Genomic DNA, 22,954 nt, shown 5'->3' with positions numbered 1-22,954 from the left:
CCCCTCCCATCCGTTACTGGGGAGCAGCGTCGTTGCTGCGGGCAGCTTACGAGGCTGCCCCATCTACCAGTGCAGCAATTCCCACAGCCATCTGCAAAATGCATCAGGTTATGCTCTTATGCAGCACAAATCCTTCACATACACCCATTAACCACAAAATTTTAAAACTGTACACCCTGTGTAACCATCCCATCACTTTACTACAGGCAGACTGTACCAAAGAAATCAATGGGACAGCTGAACTCCGTAGTGATTACAGTGAACTCCTATTCACACAGTTCAAACTGATTTGCCCATTTCCCTTGGCTCCGAGAGCAGTGAAGCAGCTCCTACCCCAGGCACTGAGCAGCACAGCGGGCCACGCTGCAGCTGGGGACTGGCACTTTGGCCTCTCCAAAGCCAGATGTTTTGTCTTACAAGCCTATCAATCTTTTGGGCTTTTCTTTGGGAGGACTCTTGCTGCTCCACCATCCGTTTCACCCGCACATTTTTGTGGATTAACAATGTTGTCATACACGTAAGGATTCCTTGGCAAAAGTGGCAGGAGAAAGGTCACGAAGGAAGAACTTTAATATTCATGGTTAAAAATACGAATTTGCCTCTGTTCAGGGACTTCAGTTGCCACGGGAGGAGACAAGAACTCCCCTCAGACCCTTCCCTGGGTCTGCAAGCGCTGCGGGGTCAGCACCCTGGTACTGCAGCTCAGAGCTAGGAGCACTGGGTGCTGCCCGCTGTGCAGCCACCAACAGCAACACACCCAAACACCTTTGAGAAGAGGGAGAGCAGAAACCAAGGCTTCGGCCAAGATGGACACAGGGGAAACCAAACCCACTCCTTTCAGCTACAGAGACACCCCAGCACTAGGAGTGAACTGCAAAGACAGCCGTGGGGCTGGGGGTGACATGACCATCTGCAGCAGGAACGCACATTTCAGCAGCCTCCAGCCATGTCACAAATGTTAAAAATACCACACCAAAACTCAAGTTACCAAGCACAGTTAACCCTCAAGTATTTCTTTTCAACTTCAAGTAAATCCCAAGCTTTTGAACCAACTAAATGAAGAACTTTACTTTTGGAACAGAAATTGCTTTCATGTTTCAGTATTTTTTAAGCTAATTTAAATGGGGTTTTCTGTTCTGTTTTTTTTTGGTGGCCAGGCTTTGTCAGAGTGGGAGCAGTAAGCAAGCTGGCTACCGTCTGTCCCCTTTGGGCCACAGCAGGAGCTAGCTTACAGCTGCACCTGACAACCAACAGCAAATCTAAGCCTTCTAATAATTTAAATCCATGTACACCTTTAACTTTTCCAATTTAGCTCCAAGAGCTGGAGTTCCACAACTAACAGTTATGATTAGTAAATTAGAACAATTTTTTTGTAAAACATCCATTATTTTGCAGCATCACTCAAATTGTAGACAGCCAAGATGCTATAGGTAAGTTGTTGTGTAGGAACTCCTGGTGCCCCTCGCCCAGAGTAAGCACTGGATTACTGCAGACAGAACGCGAGTGACGCTGGACCTGCGCTGTTGTTAAGGAGAGGCTCCCCCTGGCTCAGCTGTGGCTGCTGGGCTCCAGCTTCCCCCCAGTTTAGGGCAGGGCCCGGCCGGGGCAGAGCAGTGCCAGGGAGCCAGGCCAGGACACTCCAGCCACTGCGGAGGAATGACTGTGGCCGGCACACGTGGACCAAGGCGTGAAGAACCAACACGACCAGACAAGGTTTGATAAAGTCATTTTAATGGAAAATGTAAAACCCCTTTCAACTTCAATGTACAAAGCATGTGTAACACTTGCACTTTTAACAAATTAAAGCAAGCCAATGTTTTAAAAAAATACATCATTGAATGTATATATGTATATATTTACATAGCATATTAAGTTTAATATTTAGCTTTAAAAGTTCACATAAATTTTACCAAAATGAGACAATTTTTAAATAAATTACACCTTTTGAAAACGTTTAATTGTACACTGAATAGCTTCAATAAAATACTGAAGTGTCTGTATTTAATATCTACTTTATATACTTTATATTTTACAAAGTTTACAATTATTTGGCAGTAATTTTCAGATTATGACATGACTGCTGTGCGGACTCAGCAAGATCCCAAATGCAGGCAATAGCTGGTGTTTGTGTCCTACTCTCACAGTAACTGTCTCAATGTAGTGAAAAATATCTTGAATTATTTTAGCAAACTGTACAAGTCACATTTACATTTGATCAACAATATAGCATAGAATTTTGTGGTTTTTTTCCAAAAATAAATACATCATCTTAAATCTTTGACATTTCACAAACTTCATGTACATTATAATACAGGACAGCAGAACGCTGCTTGTTTGCAAGTCTAACATGGAATCACAGTGGCTGTGATATGAAGCTCTACCGCTGCAGTGTCATTAACAAGTAAATACGATGACTACGTTTTCTTGGCACTGATGGTTGGTGAAGCTTAAATTAGTGTGCATACCGTTCATATAGTAGAAAAAATAACCATCTGATGTCAACACAGAAAGAGCAGGGCGCGCTTAGTTCTCATCCATGTCTTCCATTTCACCTTCATGGATCTTCAAAGCTCGCACCATCTCTTTCACTGCGTGGTACAAGATATTTTTAACCTGCAAAAACATCAGACAGGTTTTAGTAAGGCCTACGACTAAGGAACTCTGTGTAAAGCAACAGCATTTAGGACTGAGCCCTAACCCGTGGGGATGGAAAACAAAGGCAGGCTGCCTCGAGCCAGCACAGAAAGAAACACCACCTTACCTATTTGAAAAGGTAAGGTGAAATAAATAAAACCACCGAGTCAAGGGAGAGTCATCTGCACCCCTGGCATTCAGGCTGCTGCTCATTGTTATTCTGTGTGAACAGCAGTGAGGAAGTAGCTCCACGCACTGCTCCGCATCTCAATGAGCCCGAGCACGCCCTGCCTTCCCAACAGCTTCCGAGCAGAGCTCATCTCCTACCTGCAGTTTATCATCGTAATTGATTTCTTCCTTTGACAGCCTCAGCTCCTGCGTTAAGTGAAACGACTGCACAAGATGTTCTGGAGACACAAAGTCTTCAGTTACTTGAACGCAGCTGTGAAAATTTTGCACCTATCCAAAACAACAAGAAGAGACTGGCAATTAGTATTTGGGGGGATATTCTTTGGCAGAGGCACCTGAGAGAAGAGCGGGCCTCGAGATCTCTTAAACCACAGGCTTATCAGACTACAGGGCACCTTTATATGCTTTAGGCAGAGAGCGACTGAGCACATTCAAGGTCTCTAAGCGAGCTTCTGGCAAAAGGTGCGCTCTGAACAACGCGTGGCCGCCCCTGCTCCCGCGGCCAGCTCGGGCAGGGGTTGAGCCTGCTCTGCCCACAGGTGCTGCTGCACAGCCCCCCAGAGCACGGGAGCTGTGCCGGCTCCGCAGCACCCCTGCCCAGCAGCACCCAGCTCCTCACGCCGTGCTCCCCGAAAATCAACTGCAGGTGGAAATACTTAAAAGAAAAAAAAGGAGGAAACACCCCAAACATGAACAAAGGGGCAGGTTCAGAAGGGAGGGTGGGGGAAAGTTGTTTTCATCTCTAGCCACTTCTTACTGGTAAGATGGAACTCCTGAGACAAACAGACACCTTCTCCTGCCACCCAGGTCATGCCTGGAGGACAGGGGAAAGGAAAGAATGCTTCCCAGCTGTGACCCGACTACCAGCTCCTGTTTGTCCTCTTCAAGAACACAAAGTGTATCAGGTTTTCAGCCCTAAACCCTTACAAATCACACTGTGTCTTCAGCATGTCAAGAATCTCATTTCCTCAAACTCCAACTGCTCATAAAGTTGTTCTATGTCAATTCTGCAAACTTACAAACCCGTGGGTGGAAAGGAGCACCTCTGCCATCCAAGCAAACACAGTCCCACCCTGCTCAGTACTGATGAAGATCTGCATATTTTAAGCTCAAGCCCAGCAATGATCTAATTTTTTTTTTTTTTTGGTTAATGCATACTCTAAAATTTCCATTGTGATACCTGACACCCAAAAAAACTTTGGGGCCTACACAGTTGAGGACACAGGACTTAATGCAAAAATTATTTCCCTCTTCCATCCCACCACCCGTGTCTGATTTTGTACGGTGGGCTGCCCCTTTGCAGATGACACCCCAGAGGGTAACCCCCGGCTCAGCACCAGCGCTGTGTGCAGGGTCTCTGCAGCCTCCTCACCACCAAGGACAAAGCAGTGCTGTTCCTGAACCAAAACAAAAGTCCTGCCAGAGACAAAGAGGGTTTGTCAGATGCCACAGATTTGCAAAGGGCAGCATGCCAGGAGCGAGCAAACAGCTGCAGAATTGCCACCCCAGGCTCCCACCAGCGCTCGGGGAATTTCCTGGAGCTTCAGCTGAAATGAGGGCCCCAGCCCCTCCCCTCCCCTGCCAGGCTTCTCACCTCTTTCAAGCTCCTACCTGCCCTTGTTTTCCTTTCCACCCCATGCAAATCCCACCGCGCTCTTTCACTTTCTCCTCACTGAGATGAGGGTTTACAAACTCCCTCTCCCTGTGCTGCAGAACAAGCAATCTTTTGCCCTCTGACGCTGCGTTCTGCCGTGCCTTGCATCTCCTTCCCTTCCAGGGCCTGTCTCACCAGCGCGGAAGCCCTTGTGGGGAGGACAGATTCTACCTGGCCGGGTGGGTGCTTCACGTGGGAACGCCCCGCTGACAGCCCAGGGGCACCTCTGCTCACAGCATTTATGCTACCAGCATACCAGGCCACACAAATCAACGTTTGGCAACGTTTCCCTTGAGGCTTGCGGGGCGAGGAGGACAGCTCCAGCTGAGCTGTGAGAACAGCTTCCCCCAGCCCACGCAGAGCAGAGGCTTTCCAGCAGGGCCCGGGAGGCGGGCAGAGCGTTGGAAAAGCCTCAGAGCTGGGCTAGGACATAGAAAGGTGTGTGGGCAGGGAGGAAAGGGCCCCTCCACCCTCACGGCACGGCCCTCTCCTGCATGGCTTAGCTCCGGAGCCAGCCCTCAGCCCAGCAGCTCCCAGACCTTTATCCTACATCCTTATCGTACCATCACCAGGATGTCGCATTATCTCCAGGAGGTCATTTTACAATCCGTAATCCTGTGGTTAAATCAAGATAATGCCACTCTGAAAACCAACGCTGTAATAACCTGTTCTACTACGAACAAGTTTCGCAGGTAACCTGAAAAAAAACTTTTCAATCACTGACTCAAGTATTCTTACTTTTAATTTATCACTAAAATATTCTACAAATTTGGAGTCACCAAAGAAAACCAGGGAGGACATCCCTAGATGATGACTGTGATAGAGGATGGCCCAGGGTGGAGCAGCAGAAAGAGTAGATCATTCAAAAGAACAGTAAAACCCCCTTTTAGCTGGGGAATGCCAGAGGGATAAGGCCCAGACATAAGCAGGAGGCACTTCCGAGCTCCCCTACTTGTATGGACAAGAAGAAAGGAGACAGAATCCTACGGCGCAATCACACACTGTACATTCAGGGCAGCATCTGCAGAGGAGACCAGTCCAATGCTGTCTCTCTTTCTGGTTTCCCCCTGAGACATCACTTCCCTCCACTGCCAAGGCTACTGCCACTGTCACAGCTCACAGGAGAGACTCTCCCACCCTCCCTGTTGCTGGCACAGTTTGACTTTGCCTACTCAAGTGACCACGAGGGGGATGTGACGGCTGGCTGCGAGTACACAGGGAGGAGGGGGAAACCTGGGAAGCCAGAAGCCTGCTTTATGCTACCATAAAATATTAAGAACAAGATACTTTAAAAGCTGGACTTGAATCCATAAAGCCAAAGACAATATATATATAGAAAAAATACACACAACCTCCTCCATGTTAGAGCAATCAAATCTAGAGCAGCAAGTCAGAAGCAGCAGTGTGACAACAGTCCAAACTGCCTCCAGGATGGAAGTGTCTGAGCTGCACTACACACTGACCACAGGCAGCCAGGATCCCCAACTCCAGCCCTCAAGCCTGATTCCCTCTGCTCCACAACATTACTGATGAGCAAATAAAAATGTTAATGTACCAACAAATTCAGTATCTACTCCCATCCAGTTTTAATGACTAAAGATTCATGATGCGCATGTCAATCTGAAACTTAACGTGGTATATATTCTTGTTCAGGCTTATTTTTAAGTTTTCAAATGTGCTCTGTATAGATGAAGTGCTGATTCTGATCCCTAAGGTGAGTATTTATGCATTGCTGCACAGAATACTATACATGTACATGAAAGAACATGATGCTTTCATTTCCTCCTACGTGGCAGATTCACAGGAACCTCTTACTGAAGATGAAAAGGTTCCCAGCTTCACCACTAAGGCTTAAAAACACCATGTTATTAACTCCTTGGTGCCAGAAGCTAGAACATTACCACTTCAAAAGCAATCTAGAGTTTAAAGCCAAAGAGATAAAGATAGGAATGGTCTTATTTTTGGTCCTTAAACCTATGAACTGCAGGGAAGGCTGGAGAAGTCCCACTTCTTCATGTTTTGTATTCTGTATGCCTTTATATAGTGCTATATGTTATACAGAACAAATTTCCCAGTAGGTTTGGTGTGTGGGTTTTTTGTTTTGCTGTTGTTTTGTTTTGTAGTTTTTGTTTGTTTTGTGGTGTTGTTTTGGGGTTTTTTTGTTTTTTTCTTTTCCCTGTGGGCTCCCTTTTCACTCCTGTATCTGGGGGTCTGGGGTATCTCTTGTTTCAAGAGGTAAGAGTCAGGCTGCTGGAGGATGCAATACAAATCCTACCCACTCTGGGAGAAGGAACTGCTTTAACGGAAACCAAGAATAAGATCAATGCCAGACACTCCTTCACCTTTGTGAAGCAACACTGAGACATGGTACAGGGAAAGACAACCTACAACAATCTGGTCACCTGGATTTGCTTTTTTCCCCCCCTCTTTCTTTCTTTTGCCAGAAAAATTCACACCTATCGTCCAGGTTTAACATACCACCACATGAAACCCACCTGGAGACCCACTGGAATGACAAAGGAGTCCAGTCTGGGTAAGGTACACGTTGCTTTCAGTGCCCCAGCAACTGGTAATAGCCAGATAGGTTAGGGACATAACCACTGTCCTCACTACAACCCATTCATTTTTTTCCCCCAGAGAAAACCCTACTGCCCTGGTCACAGTGACATGGTAAGCCATTGCTTCCTCTCTGCCCAGAAGAGGTGCCAGCTGGAAGCTGATCTGCACATCAGAAACCAAACAGCAGCATCTTCAGAAAGGCCTGGCTTCCCTTGAACCCGGGTGGGGATCAGTGATAAATCTTTTAGCAACAAGATGGTTTACAACCCCTGCTGCAGGGTGGGGATGTTCCCCGTTCCTTGATAGTCAGCTACCTAATCAGTGGTGCTTGACAGCTGGCAAGACAGCAAGAAAGCAGGCTCCATTTCCTGTTGGAACAGGAAAAGGGTCATGGAGTGAAGAAATAAACAAACCTAGAAATGCCCCAAATCATGTCTAAACAATTGTGCTTTCTTCCTCTTTTCACCAAAGAGAAGCACTCTACAGACTGTGAGAAAAAACTCCACCAACCAAATAAAACAAACCAACCCTAACAAAGCCTCCGTGCTAGGAGAGGACTGAAGGCTGCCACACATCCCCACATTCTCCAGCACTGCCCTACTTGCAGCATGTTTTTTCTAACACAACTAAGAATTAAATCAGCACAGCTGCTGCAAAGGTGATACCACTCTTTCTGACAGTAAAGAGAGCTGTCAAAGGGACAGTGATGACTCCTGGTGACTGATGCACCTTCTGTGTACAGAACAGGCAAACAACCTCCAAATCACGTTACAGAAACGTCCTGTTACATCTAAACTGTCTCTACTACTCTACAGCTGAAAACAAAACCAATGACACCCAACATCCAGGTATTTTTACCTGCTTGGGTTGCTCTCCCTGCTTCTCCAGGGCAAACTCTGGGCTTAGAAGGAAAAAAAAAAAACAAAAAACAAACACTAACCTGACTTTGCCATAACTAACACCAGTTTATTTAGAAATTTGCTAATGAAATAAAAAGCAGAAAGAAGTGGTTAGCAATAGTCTGCTCGTTTTTCATTTAAAAGAAAAAAGGACCAGTATTATTTCAAGCTTGGTTCCAGCTGCTGTACGTTAGTACAGCTAGTCATCCGTACAGGCACGTGTACCTTACTGTAAATTCCTAAACAGTAATAGCTACCAGCAAGGAAATCAAATCTAATTTGAGTATGGCTGTGGTTCTGTTATTTTATTGCGTTTATGTTATCTCATCTTGTGGGTCTTGAGACAGCTGTGTGTTACCTGGTGAAGTGCTCCTGCTGGCAGAATGATGGCGTCGCCCAGGAACTGGATGACCGTGCAGGTTTTCACTCCGTATTCTTCCAGAAGTCTTTGGCGAAGTTTTTTGTTCACATACCAACTCTGATCACGTATTGGATCATGCTCTGGTAAAACTTCTAAGCCTTGCTCTTTTGCAATCTGCAAGTAGAGAAAAATCCCACGTCACTTTGCAAAGAAACACCTTTTTCTGGTAAGTTGTAAGTATACCTAACTGAAAAAGCAACACTATGGTGTTCTCAGTACCCACATGGGAATTTTAGTTAAGGATTCAAAAGAACCTCAAAGGAACTGAGGAGTCCCACTGGACTGAAGACATGTGAAGAGCTCCCACTCCAACATGTAAAGCTTTAAAGAACACGGCACAATAATTTATTAATAAGCAACACACTCTCACATGTGACTTCTTCAAGAACATAAAATCTGACCTCAAGAGTTCTTATGCTCCCAACTCCTCAAGGTTACCACCTTCAGTTTTGACACAGACACCCAACACCAATCTCAGCTCAGGAAAAAAGCACCAGACAAAACTAAGGGTCATATGGTCCTGGACAACCTGCTCTAGGCAACTCTCCTAGAGCACAAAAGGGGCTGGACAACAGGACCTCAAGAGGTCCCATTTCAATCTCAACCACTCTGTAATAAGTTATTTTCCTACCATCCCAATAAGGAATTCAGGAAAAATGATGGGCATAATAAAAAAAAAAAAACAAACAAACATCAACTTGCTGACACCAGTAGACTTGACTGCAACCACCATTTCTCATCAAGTTAACCACAGAGGAACAAATATTACCCTTAATCAACAGCTAATCAATCACAGTGACTAAGCAAGTGAAGATAAAAAGCACATATCCAAGCCACCCGTCGTGACTCAGAAGACAATCATCTCACTAAAAACATACCATTTTTATACATATTGATACTAAATATACTTATGTGATGCAGAGCTTGAAACTGTTCTTGTGTATTATCTTCTTCCTTCTGTACTAACAAGAGAGTGACACTTCATCTGTTACCACCCAGGAAAGTGGTCCCAAGGTCTAGTCATCAATTAACCTCCAATTCAGTATTTCAAAAATACAACCACAACAAAAATACAAGGCTATACACAACTAATTTTGGATACCATGGCAAACTGTAGCAGCAAAGGACAAACTTTATTCCATAGCGTCTTAAGAGCTTCTGTTTTAAACCTGCTGCTCAAAGAGTTTCACAATATCCCCTAACTGCTCTAAAAGAAGAAACGTTCAATAACGTTCATTGTCCAGCTATTCCCTTGCATTTGGAATTTTGTTCACAACTCTCTTTTCCAAACTGAAGAGCCACCATCTACTTGATGAATGAACAGAAAAACCTTGCTGGGTAATTAATAATCTCATGGAATTAGCTGTATTTTATTTAGTGCTCATTTTTCCCCACAGTTCAGCTTGCCAAAGAGCAAACGTTTGAGTCACCAGAGGACAGCTGCCCTGGGACTGAAACACTGCTTTATTGTCCAAGAGAATCGTTTACTGCTGAATTTCTGAGGCTCTTCCTGCTTGCAATAGAGACCTTGGCTTTCAGCCTGTTTACAGATCCCTTTGGTTTAGCCAGTTAAAACCCCTCTGACATTTTCCCACAGTAGAAGACAGTGAGGACTTCTTTTTCCTGGGCAACCACTTCAGTGATATTTTGGTACTGCTATGTCATCCATCAAGACCACCCTCTGGAACATGAAAACATGCTAAAGACAAGGCACAGAAAAAATACTTCCAAGATGGTAACTCTAAATTTAATGCCACTGATGACAATCAATGGCCCACATGTGGATATTCATCCTATGTGGTAAGTAATGACCCGAAAGGTTCTATGGGGCAGAATGGCTCTAACTTGTCCATCACATGCTGCAGAAGGAAGATCTGCACTGTAGCTAACGTTACAGAAGTTTGCTGCCCTGGGGTACATCATCCCCCACCACCTTCACCTTCACTAAGAGGCAAGGCATGTTCTTTGAGCTAACTGACATAAGAGCCTGTATGAAGATCAGTGGCTGCTGTCAGGGCATTCTGCATGAAGAAATTTCAGCATCTGATAATGCAAGAATGGATCAGTGACGAAGACATTATACTACAGAATATCCTTCGTATCAGAGAGGGACAAGACTAGATCTCCATGCCCTCCCGAGCCTTCAGTTTGCAGGCTACCAGTAACTCTCCAGAAGTGACTATGTATCATGTTACATACTTTATTTGTTGATGAGGTAGCAGGTCAATTATAATTTCCTATACGGGAAATAATTTTGCTTCTGTCCCTCCCCTAGCAGAGAGGTGGGGGTTGTGGTTTTGCCAGCTCCATTTGATTTACCAGTTACTTATAATGAAACGTCTACTATTATAAATCTAACCTTTTGCAGAAACTCCCTTATCTTGTCAGCATCTTTGCCAGCATAAATGTGCCATAAAGCACCAGGTAATTCACTCGAGTCTTTCAACCGCTTCCTTAGAAGGTCATCCAAATCCTCCTCTTCAAACTTCTTCAAAACTCCTAAAATTCAACAAAAATTTTTTTAAAAATGAGAAGAAAACTTCAACACCCTTTTTTAGAATTTCTTGTGTGAGACTGAGCAGACAAAAGTTTGCTGAATATAACAGAAGCCCACAGGTGTCTTTTTGTTTGGTGTTTGTAATTAGTTACTAGAACACGAATGCCATAAATACCTTAAAAACAATGTTTAACTTTTTCTATATTTCTGGAATTTGATAGAACACATTATCATACCTAAAAAAAACAAAAAAAAAACCAAAAAAACCCCACCACAAACAACCAGCAGGGCTGGCACCAAACAGAAAAACAAAAAAGGTGTTTTCCTGCAGTCAGCAAAAGCAGTGTTTTGTGTGCTTTTCTGCAGCAGCTACAAGAAGCTAGAGCTCTCCAATATGCTCAAGTTCAGCTGCTGTTAACTCAGTGCATAAAGAAGTGAAAACCCAAGTAAAGACAAGACAAAAAGCCTTACTGCAGCTCTATCAGTCACACCCAAAAAACTACATTTGCTGATTATGGAATAAGAGGACAAAAGAGTAAGGGGAAAGAAACAAAACTATTTCAGTGATTTAAGGACTGTTTCACATAAGCAATAAACCTCATACAGACAACTAACATACACCAATTTAAGCTCTCCAGTGCTGAAAAATTATATTACAGTCCAAATCCAATAGAGCAAACACAGTGCATCCAGAGGGAGCAGAACAAACAGAAGGTCTGGCAAATATATCATCCTGACATAATTGTTAGAACTACCACAGCTTCCAGAGAAAATCCCTCATCCTGCACTTCCATTAGCTCTGCCAGCCCCAGCACAGAAATGCTACATCAATAATAGGTAATGGCAAAAAAAGTGACAAGAGTTTGATATACCATTTCATAATTCATAAGCTGCAGTGTAATTTATGCAGAATTAATGTGTGTGCAAATTCTTGAAACAAAGAATTTCCCAGGTTCAAGCAAGTACTTGTGGGTATCCTTCACCCGAATCAGAAGAACAGTGTCAACTTTAAAAGCTGCAATCATTCAGTCCATCTCCACCCCTCCCAATGAGCTTCCCCTCACCTGATTTGGAAAGGACTCCATTTCCTTTTGCTATGCCAACATAAACGAGGATGTTCACGACATCGGAGACTTCAATATGGAGATTCGTGGTGCCTACATCATGGTCTTTAGTAGCAGCTACACCTATATTCCAAGATAAAATTAAGATCTGTTGTATTGCATATTCACCTTCAAATAGAAACGTGCAACAGCTGAGAAGAAATTTCTGAAACTACACTCAGCATCACAGGAATGCAGTATTTTATGTACAGACAGGCTGTAACGTGCAAACTCCCAGATACACAAGCGACAAACAGGCTGTTATTTTCTTGTTTAGCCAGTGAAACATCTCTTAGCCCTGGTAACTGGGCAGTGGTGTCAGAGCAAACCACATGTCAGCAGAATAACTGAAGACACTTCCTGACCACTACGTTCCCTCCCAAACTTTCAGGTTATTCCAGGCATAATAAATGTACAATGAACACACAAGGTTATCACCTCAAATGTGTCACTTCTACACCTGGCTCTAAGCTGAGTGCTTAATTGAAAGAAGTCCCCAAGCAAGAGGAAAAATAATTTTAGTTGTAAGAGTCCCCAGAAAAGAGGAAAAATAATTCTACTTCTAAGAGGTGAAAACATCCACACTTAAGTCAATGGGACATTTTAGAACACTGCCTTGCAGCAGTGTTACATGAAAGTGTCGTTAATGATTCAGCTCTTCAGACCCATGCTGTGATCACTATCATTAATATGTTTACTTCAAAGAACATCTGGAGAGCTTTTTCAACCAAAGCCATCACGCCACAAATTACAATTCAATTCTTGCCCTATTACAACAATTTGTAAAACCAAATTGAACAAGTTTGCAATAGAAGGAGCAGTTGGGAAAGTCTGAGGGAAACAACCTTTTCTAAGCAGGTTTTGAGCATACAGCATACAATACAAATGACGAGAAGTATGTTGAGATTTATGTACGACCAGGATTACAAACACAATAATATTTCATGAAGCATTTTGTCATACAGCATTATTAAAGACAGGAACTGCAGCTAACCACTTATATGCTTCATGAGGCTATGACAGCACAGGACAAGACAGGAATGCAGAAGGAAATAAACTCTCATGCCTGAGGTGCACGTACTGTTAATATGCAAGCCAGTCAAGTATTACTGCTACTTTCAGTGAGCAATTATCCTCCAAGCAAGCTCAGCTTTCTATGAAGCTTATGATGTGTGATACTCTAAGGGAAGCAGTAAACTGCAACACTTCCAGGGCACACTCACCATATGCACTGCACAGTCTGGGTCCCAAATCCGGACGGACAAAAAATCCTGGCAGATGAGAAGCCAGGTTTAGCTTTCCTTCTGGACTACAATATTCAGGTAAGGGTAAACTTTTTAACAAGTCATCATACCTGGAGAAGAAAAGAAAGAAGAATGTAATTGAATGTGTTATGTAGAGAAAAAAAAAAAACAAACCACAACCCACAGAGATTGATTTGAGAATATCTAATATTAAACCCAAATACCTTGCTGGCATCATAGCCTTGAAATCTTCACCAGAAGGCCAGTCTTTCAGTTTCAGTAGAGCTGTTTCCCCATTTTTCACTTTCTGCCGTTCTGCAAGTAAGATAGAAATTACTAAAAATTAATACACTGTGGATGTTTTACTTTATTCAACTGGAACATGTAACTGAACTCTTAATATGTCTATAAAGAGTTTATCCACAAATCAGGAAATTAATTTTGAGACTCAAGAAGGATACAAAGCAAACTCAACCAGTTGAAGAACCATGACATGTGTTTGGTTCCTTAGTCAGACCTAACTAGTATATTCATGCATCTTTAATTCTACGAAAGTACAAAGATGCAGGTTTCCATCACATTCCCTGGAAACTGATTACCTAGAGCTTTCTTTTTAAATTAAAGTTTCTTCAAAGCCTCAAGATCCATAAATAATATTTTTACCCACAGTTTCTAACATTGACCATATTCAGAACTGATGGAATAATATGTTTGAAGTAACGTACTTGAAACATCTTCAAAACCATCCCAGAAATCCTTGACATTGGTGTTTGAAATAATACTGTCTTTGCAATTCAAGATATCAGCTTGCTGGTTCCCAAAATCTAGACTAATTGACTCAGCTTTCCACAGGCTGAAGTTCATTTTCTTATGCATACCGGACACTAAAACAGGCTGTAAAAAAAAAAAAATTAAGAAAAATCAATAATTATCCTTTTGCAAGTAAGCACCTCCCTCAATTAAACTGGAACACAAATATATCTGAAACACAGACTGAGGAGCTTGGCCCTGCTGAGGTGTTAACACTTCCTCCAGGAGCAACCACACCCAAAATGTCTAAATACATCTTCTTTGAATTTCAATCTCTATAGCTGTAATTTCTTACTTATTATTAGCAATTAACTGAAGTTTAAAATACAAAAGGTTCCTGTGTGGGCTATACAAGTTCTTGCCCACTGCTAACAATACACTTCCAAACACAGAGTTAGGCAAATTTGTCCTTTATCACAAACTCCCCCAGAGTTCATACCAAGGTCACTTTATAGACTGAATGACTCAATACCTACCCTTCCTTGTTTCCAGCACTCTTTGAAGAGCTTCCAGTTGTTGTTGTTCTCATGGTCTCTGAGCCACAAAACATGCTTGTCACAGATCCACGAATACTGAATATCACTGTACCGTTTACTGCAGTCATCCTGAATACTTTTTCTATCATCCTTTGGCTCATCTTTTATTTCAGAGTTTACATTTATCTTTGGTGCTCTATTTGGTGGAATCTTGTTTTCTACTACTGAAGCAATTATATCATCAAGAATGTTTGGCATAGTCCTTCCACTCTTGCCACTCTATTAGAAAGAAAACAAACATGTGCTTAAACAACATAAAAACAAATAAAATGAATGCAATTTCTTTTGCAGTAGAATGACATTTTATTACCAACTAGAAGCTCGCAATTATCTACTTCTTTTGTAGAAAACTCCATGCATTCTTACACAGAAGTTAGAAATAAGCAGTTATGACAAAACCCAATACACTGCAATCTTCCTTTACTTTGCCAGGTTAAGGCTTTATCTAACTTCACAGACATTTTATTCACAGTATGTACCAATTATCACTTCATACATAAATAAAATGTTAAGGCAAATGTGTGTATATATATATATATATAAAAAGTTTTAATTATAAATATTTAAAGCAAAACAGCTCTCAGATGGCTCTAAATGCAACGTATCAAAACAAATTACCACCATTATTATTATTTCAAATCCTGACAGAAAACCAGTGTGCCCTGTAAACACTTACTGCTGTTCCTGTAGAGTAAACTGGAGCAAAAGCAATACCAGCATCTGTAGAACCTAGACGCAGTTTGCCTGCTGTCGTAGTTAATAAATCCCGTAAGGTTGAGCCCTGCTCGTTGTTCTGGGATGCAGGAGGGGAGCTTTTGCAGTTTTGGGACTCTGAATTATCCTGGTCTTTCTCCTCCCTTGAATGTTTTCCAGGACATTCTTTGTTCTCTAAAATAGAAATAATAATTGGAAGTTTACACTATTGGATCACAATGCAGACACAGGAACAGCACTAGTACCCCGCGCCGTACTGGTGGCAATACACTGTAGCACCAGCACTTCATTCATCTGAAAACACACCAGAGGATGAACCAGACCCTTCAAAAGCAGTCAAACAGTGTGACCATGAAACAGCCTTCCTCAGCATCTCAGACACACAGCTGAGTGAGTGCCTGTCACAAATGAGAGATGCTGTAGCTGGAAATTCTGCCACATTACACATGCATTCCACTAGTGGCTCTTCTGGTAACAGAGTCTGCTGCCACCTGGAGAAGGCATTGCAGTTTCAAGAGTAAAATTAAGGGGGGAAAAAACAATCTCTTCTTTTTGTTGGGCAGAAAATAGTGTGAATTTTTCCTAATGAGTTCAACTGTGTATCACTGGTGTCCCCGAAGTCATGGACATGGTATGACAATTTCAAACATTTACCTTTCTTTTCTTCTCTGGCTTTCTGCTCTGCAAGATCAGCTAACCAATGCAGTGGTGATTGGGATTCAGGGGGTGTTAACTTGCTGTCTGTGCTTACATCACTTCTTGGACTTGTGTTACCATTCGTCTCAGACTTTTGAGGGGGGATCTGCTGTTGAGACTCAGGCATGCACAGAGAAATTTTATTACTGTGGTTAAGGACATTCTGCAAAACCTGTGAAGAACAAATTTATTTTTAAGTATGCAACTTTGCTTTAAAGAATTTCAAAGGCAAGGCTAGTGTTTAACCACCAATATTTATGTATTTTAATATGCCAATTAAAATGCAACTGGTACTATTTAAATGTAAAAATCCACAAGGATCAGAACATCTGAACAAACTGCAATGTATACACACATTTTAGACTCACCTGGGACACACCATTCATTGCAGGGAGCTTGCCAGCTTGTGTGCTCTGCTTGCTGGTACACTGACAATGGGATTTAATTTCAAATTTTTCTCTAATACTGTGCATAGCATCTAAAAGATCTGTCAAAACTGGAAGAAAGAAGAAAATCATTAGCAGCTCTCAATCACTTTGTGACCCTCTTTACAACATGCACATTGTGATGCTAAAATGCCGTCTCCAAACTTTTTTAAAATTTAAACTACTAAAAATGCTAAATTTAATACTGTAAAAAGACTGTAGAGTTCACCTTAAAGCTCAAGCAGAAAAAGACAAGGTTTTTAATTAAATAACTGCACACTACTCTTCTGAATAATCTAACCTTCACTCTGAATTCCCATTGCACAGCACACACCAAGCAAGCCCATCATTCATTATTTACTCCTCATTGTTCCACGGGTGCAGCTTTGCTTCATTTGATAAAACTGTCAAACTTTAGACTGAAGTAAGCCATGTCTTGACAGAAAAATTAGTATGTGATCATGTAATTTAAGGCTGCTTGGCAATGGGTACGCACAGAAGAACAAAACTGAGGTTATGTAGGCAGTCTTCACTGTGCTGTTTCCAGATGAGTGGTTCATTTCACAATTTAAAATTAAAAACAGTTTCAGTCTGGAACCTGTTCTGGGGAATGTCACGATTTAAATTTATTATGGAGTCTAACCAACCTTCATTTCTACCTGAACTAACATGCAACAACCCATAAAATAATGACTGAGTCTGTATTTCCAGCTTAAAATAACTTGGGAATTTACTTAACAAGTTTGAGGACACATCTGAGTTTTCCATTCCCTGCTCTGCACATCAGTGCTGCCAGAGATCACAAGTAAAGTTGCACTAACCACCACCACCACACCTAACTGCACATCTTCATAACACTTACTTGGTTGTAAAAAAAAAAAAAAAATTCTGAATTTAGCTGGTTAAAAACTGTGTAGTTTTTTTATTTATCACTAACTCCTTAACTGCATTTTGCTTTAAGATGCTCAATCAGATGTCCTACCAAAACCACATGAATCTTTTCTTTTCTTGGGTTGATGGGGCAGAAAACAGTGAAAAACGCCCCAAAATATGTTGCCATGTAATGCCCCTTGGGAGAACTATTCTCAGATTCCTTTTTAACTGCTAAGGTCAGATTTACTAAGTACATCCTGGCTGTTCTATTCTGCTCTGAAAAGGTACAAAACAGTCACAAGACACACCCGAATTTCTTTGCTGTCTGTCCCCAAAACCCCTTCAGACATCTGTTGGCATACTCCTCCTTCCCCTGTCATCATCTGTGCCCCTTGCTGCTAACTGCCCAGAATCACTTGCCTTCCCACAGCTATTTGACACAATTCACAGGTTTTTAAATGGTAGATGTTTCCAGAAACAACTCCAGCCTCTCTTCACAGAGAGACCTGGGGAAAAACATATCCTGCTTGTTTGCAGGTGGTCTTACCAGAGCCTGGAATAATCTGTGTTGGCATCAGGTGTTTGTGGTCATGAGGCTGGCCCTTCACACACTTCATCCAGGCATATAATTCCTTATCTGCAAAATAACAATGCCAACAGAAACAGTTTTGTGTGCATACTCTAAGTCTTCAATCCTGGTATTGTGTAACAAAGACTTGCCATAAAACAGCTACTTTTCACAGTAAGGAAAAGAATAAGGAGTTTTTAAAATACTGAAATCTGAAGTAGCTCCATCTGTAACACAGAGCCTTGAGTCTTGAAATATATTCCCTTTATTACATTTAGCAACTTGCCAATTTAGCATAAGCAGAAATCTTTACGGTTGCTATTGAGGCAGTGGCTTCCTTGATGAATTCTAACACCAAAAACACACAATTAGGCTGCAACTGTATGGTTAATTAATTTGACACCATCCACACTGCAACTGAAAGTGACTGTCTTTGACCAGAGAGGGCCAAACAAACAAAAAAGATGAACTTTTAACCGAATCAGTTCTCTGATTTGGCCACCACACGGCTGTGCCCACGTCACTGGTGGCACAAGGACAGCGAAGTTCCATCATGAATTTATATTACATTAAAGCAACCATGAAACCACAAGTCTGTCTGTACTGGTTAAAAATGGTTTGTGGCAGCAGAGAGAGCCTAACTGGTAGGAGAGAGAAGTCTTCCATAAAAGTTTCAGGAAGATGGCCCCTGCCAGAAAAATATGCAGCGTAGAAGCAAGACAGAGGAAGAACAAGAGTGCAACACGTCGGGCCAAGCAACTAGTCACTGATATGCTATGTGATTTTGGGGCAAAAATAGGAATGCAATTTCTCCCTCAACTCCCAAGTCTTGCATCCTATTGAACTGCCAGTTTTAATAAAATCTCAAAATCTTTTTACTAGTGTGATCAGCTCCAGCAATGTAACCTAAGGAACACACCGAACGGAAGTGTTTAGCACATTAAAGCATTATTTTCTTACACTGTAATAGATACAAAAATTACCAAATTCCTCAGATAAATTTTTGATTTGTCAGCTAATCTGTAGTTTACCTAAAACACTGAAATATTTAATAGGTCACGAACATAAATCAAATAAAAAATAGAATAGATCTACTTGACATTATTTTATCACTGAAATGCCATAACGTGGCATTCCACTTGATGGTGCCATGAACTGTCTGAAGGTAACAATGGACGCACACTCATTCATTCACATTGTCAAGTAATGAGAGAAGTCATTGATAAATATCTGAATATGGAATATTTAAACCTCTGCTGAAGCAGGGGGAAACCAGTGTATTCTCTGTTACATTTAGCAACTGTAAAAACAACGACTGGTTCCAGGAAAAATGGTGTAATATAAAGTGCTATTATACAGAGATGGGTGGGTGGTTCTGAAGTTGTAAGAGTGCCAAAAGAAAGACAGTTCACATGAATCCTACAGCATCATTAGAAATAAAGCCACAGAAAGGGAGGCTATCACACTGCCCTTCTTATATGTAATGTGAAGAACAGTTAAGAAAAGTCTTCCCTGTTAGAAGGCTGAAAAGGCTGCATCTGTATACTGCTTTTTAAAGCTTCTGAGACATTTTACCAAAATTTTCCTGGCTGGTTAACATTCACACTATAAAAAACCTCTGACTGCATGTTCCCACTAGGGTAAATAATGTTCAGCGTGTATCCCAAGCCACGTCGGATGGATGCACACACGAGTGAACACAGATTCAAGCCAGTTAAGAGCTGCTGGAGCAGCCTCTGGCATTAAAGCATTAACAACTGTTCCTGGTGTTGGAAGACACTGACATTAGTTCCCTAGAACCTTCAAGGCTTTGATGGAAGTCTCTGGGAACATCCTACAACCGCAGTCTAGGAAACCTCTCGCTGCAAGCCAAGGACAAAGTCTCTTCGTTCATCAGAGATTTGCCATCTAACAGTTAAAGTTCATTTCACTAACATTTCACATCTGCAACATTAGGCTGCTATGACAAACATGGAAATGCTTTTCAAAACAGCATTACACTTGAATCAGTTCCTGGCGCAGTGTGTGACCACAGGGCTGTGCCAGGGCACGATGCCTGCCACCCAGGGGAAGGCAGTTCTTTCCAACAAACAGCCTGAGCACCAGCGTCAGCCCAGGGCTGAAGGACCAGGTCAATCTGCCATGCCATTCCTCCTTTCAGCTGCAACCAGGATGGGTCACTCCAAAATTACAGTAAGACAGTCCTGTTAATACTTCACTCCAGACTAAACTAGGCACTTCCATTAAAGCACAGGAATTTGGTTAAACTGAGTATGGGTGTAGGCTTCTGGACTGTGAAACCTCCACTATACCCATTTTTAAATATTTTCTGAAGCATTTTTCACCATCTCGCTAATAAAAAAGTAGACTGTTAAGTCAACATGACAAACCATGTACTACTACTGCTTCCCCATAAAGGGTGGACGTGTAGAAAGCACTCAAATTAAGGCAAGTCATGAGTAATGAGTTACCATAAGGCACAGAGGTGTAACAGAGAGCCAGACTCACAGGTGAAGAACAAAATTTATCATAGAATCATAATAACAGATAATAAAATAATAATCACAGAACGATTCAGTGATTTAACCTTGAGAGGCAAGATGCAAGCAATTCAAGACAATCCACACAAAAAGTCTGAAAAGTGGACAAAGACCTAAACAGCCCCCAGAACAGTTGCTTTCTGAATGATTCTACATCTACCAACAAAAAAAAAGGAGGCAAAAAAGATTTAAGATAAACCAAAACACAGAAGCAGTGATTTAACACTTTACAGAAAGACAGTTACATTAGTGGATCTACATGGGAGAATAAACAGTCTATACAATATTCTAGTTCATAACTGACCTCTAGAACTTTTTCTTTCCTTTGCCTTGTAACAATCTAGGCAGACCACAAATCCACATTTTTGGCAGACCCAGTGAATGTTAAATAATGTGGCTTCACACGCATCGCACATCTCACGGACTCCTCTCACTGCTCTCTTCCATGCAATTTTGGCTGAAATACAAAATAAGCAGAATAAAAGGACTGAAATTTAAATGCAAAGCACAGGATGAATAGCCTTTATAGATGAAGCATTCGTAATTTTCCCCACAGAGGCAACTGGGTAGGAGGGGAGGAAAGCAATCCTTCATAAACAGACCATCCACCTCCACTCCCTTAGTTGCATTACACAGCACTCCCATCAATGCCACTATCAATATACTATAAACAAATCTAAGCATCCAAAAAAACAGACTGCAGTAATAGAGTAAGAATATTCCTGCTCAACACTAGTGGCTTGCAAGTATGAAGAAGAACTTGTTTAAGTCACCTTTAACCCCGTGAAACAAAGAGGAGGCGAGTTTTTCAGCTGCCTGCCTATGGGACATGTTTAATCTCAAGGGCAACCAAATTGGCAAGCTGGACAGGTGAAGTCAGCAGGAGGGGAGGGAGGTGCTGTCCTAGGGACCTGGCTAGTACTTCTGCTTTCTGCCCTACCTCCTCCTCCTCCTCCTCCTAGTGCCTGGAATTAGTGGAGCCACCAGCCTGTTTCCAGCCTGTGCCCATCTGCCATGGGCCAGAAGGATGGACTAACTGTGGCTTTGGTAGGGAGGAGGTGACAGTGTTAGCACATGCTCTGCAGGGCCCACGCTTCCACGTGATCCTCCTTTGCTTCAGGAAGGAGACACGTCAGAAACACAGCGTCTGTTGGCAGGAGTCTGTACCTGGCTGGCTGGGGGCCTTGGCTTGGAGCTGGCCGCTCTGGCTGCAGAGCTGGAAGCCAAGCTGGGAAGCGAGGCTGCTCCAAGCCCAACAGCAGCCTAGTCCAGCATAGCCGCCAGTGCAGGGAGGCGGAACGGGCTGGCCCACTGAGGAAGGTCCCTGCCCCTTCCCGACATACTCTCTTACAAAATAGCCCAGAAAAATCCAGTGCAATGCTCTGGTGAGGTTTGTACTTGAAAGGAAGCACCAGACCGTGAGGAACACAAACACTCGAGTACAACTGCAGAACGCTTGAGAAACATTTTAGGTTTCCTTACCGTCTTTTTTCACCCAGGACATGGCTGTTTTTTCAGACGTTACCAACTGACAAAACTTATCACCTATGATATCTAGGATGTATTTAGATGTTTCTAGGTCCAGTTCATCATCTTCATAGTTCTCATGTGTCCATAAACTCAGGGCTTCATCATCATATTGATCAGGAGATGAGAAACCATCTATCCTAACCACTCCATTCTTACTAAAAGACAACCTAAAAATGAAAACAGGAAGTTTAACTGCATGTATCACCACATTCTGTGACTCAGTTTACCTACTAATGGACCTTACTGCTTATGTCTTGCAACAAGTAAGTTTTCTTCACCTTCTTTAGCAACCTGACATTTTTTAATTGAAAAATGAATCTTACTACCAAAAATGGTTTTAGAATAGTGAGGAAGCATGAAAACTGGAACTAAGTTTTTAGGCACCTTTGGCATTCAGTTTACTCATCATCCTGTACCTATAACATTTAAAATTCTAGACAGGAAATATCTTCTCCCTTCGCCCCCCTTTGCTTGCACCTATTCCTCACCTTTAATTTTGGGAGTATCTATGAAAGAAATCACTCAGTCTCACTCATATCTTATAGATCTTTCTATGATACTAATCCCTTACTCAGAAAACAGGAATTCAAACATGATATTTAAGTCTTTGTAGGCAGAGCAAATCACTAATACAACATAATGTTTTTGTATCCGCTTATTTCTGACTTTTAAAATAACTAAAAGCTTTCCTGTTATGCTACCCAATACCATTCCACTAATGCTGGCAATATTTACCTTATTTGAAGCAGTAACAATTAATTATTTCACCTTGCATAATACAGGAAAATTCATTATACATGTGATTACTCTAATAGTTAAAGAAAGGAATTTTACAGCAATCCCAGTAAAATAGTCCTAAATTCAGAACTAAGTGCCAAAAAAGGTTTAGATATGTATTTAAAGAACGAGAAGAAATTATGAATTTTCAGTTACAATGGCTTCCAGCAGTAGTGCAAACTTCATTTACAGATCAAGCCCTACTACCTAAACACACTGAAAATAACTGCCATAAAATTTTACCACAGTATATTCAAAACATTCAAATTTTAAAATTCCACTTGT

General features: G+C 42.0%; 1 protein-coding gene across 1 annotated transcript in view; it reads right to left on the bottom strand.

Annotated features, from left to right (window-relative positions):
- Positions 1–1,719: 1,719 nt before the first annotated feature.
- LOC103769359 (probable JmjC domain-containing histone demethylation protein 2C) overlaps positions 1,720–22,954 on the bottom strand; it is a gene marked incomplete at its 5' end in the record, with an annotated part of 25,649 nt that continues 4,414 nt past the window's right edge. Inside the window, 15 exons of the mRNA XM_008936552.1 lie at positions 1,720–2,613; positions 2,962–3,093; positions 8,294–8,470; positions 10,716–10,855; positions 11,918–12,040; positions 13,180–13,310; positions 13,425–13,515; positions 13,926–14,094; positions 14,487–14,765; positions 15,223–15,434; positions 15,915–16,128; positions 16,325–16,452; positions 17,802–17,891; positions 20,667–20,819; positions 21,845–22,059. Coding sequence (XP_008934800.1) covers positions 2,524–2,613; positions 2,962–3,093; positions 8,294–8,470; positions 10,716–10,855; positions 11,918–12,040; positions 13,180–13,310; positions 13,425–13,515; positions 13,926–14,094; positions 14,487–14,765; positions 15,223–15,434; positions 15,915–16,128; positions 16,325–16,452; positions 17,802–17,891; positions 20,667–20,819; positions 21,845–22,059 — 2,344 coding nt within the window. The remainder of the gene's footprint in view (positions 2,614–2,961; positions 3,094–8,293; positions 8,471–10,715; positions 10,856–11,917; positions 12,041–13,179; positions 13,311–13,424; positions 13,516–13,925; positions 14,095–14,486; positions 14,766–15,222; positions 15,435–15,914; positions 16,129–16,324; positions 16,453–17,801; positions 17,892–20,666; positions 20,820–21,844; positions 22,060–22,954) is intronic.

This window comes from Merops nubicus, unplaced genomic scaffold (genome assembly GCF_000691845.1).
Source record: "Merops nubicus isolate BGI_N331 unplaced genomic scaffold, ASM69184v1 scaffold13163, whole genome shotgun sequence".
NCBI lineage: Eukaryota > Metazoa > Chordata > Aves > Coraciiformes > Meropidae > Merops > Merops nubicus.
This window is presented reverse-complemented; position numbering and strand designations above follow the sequence as displayed.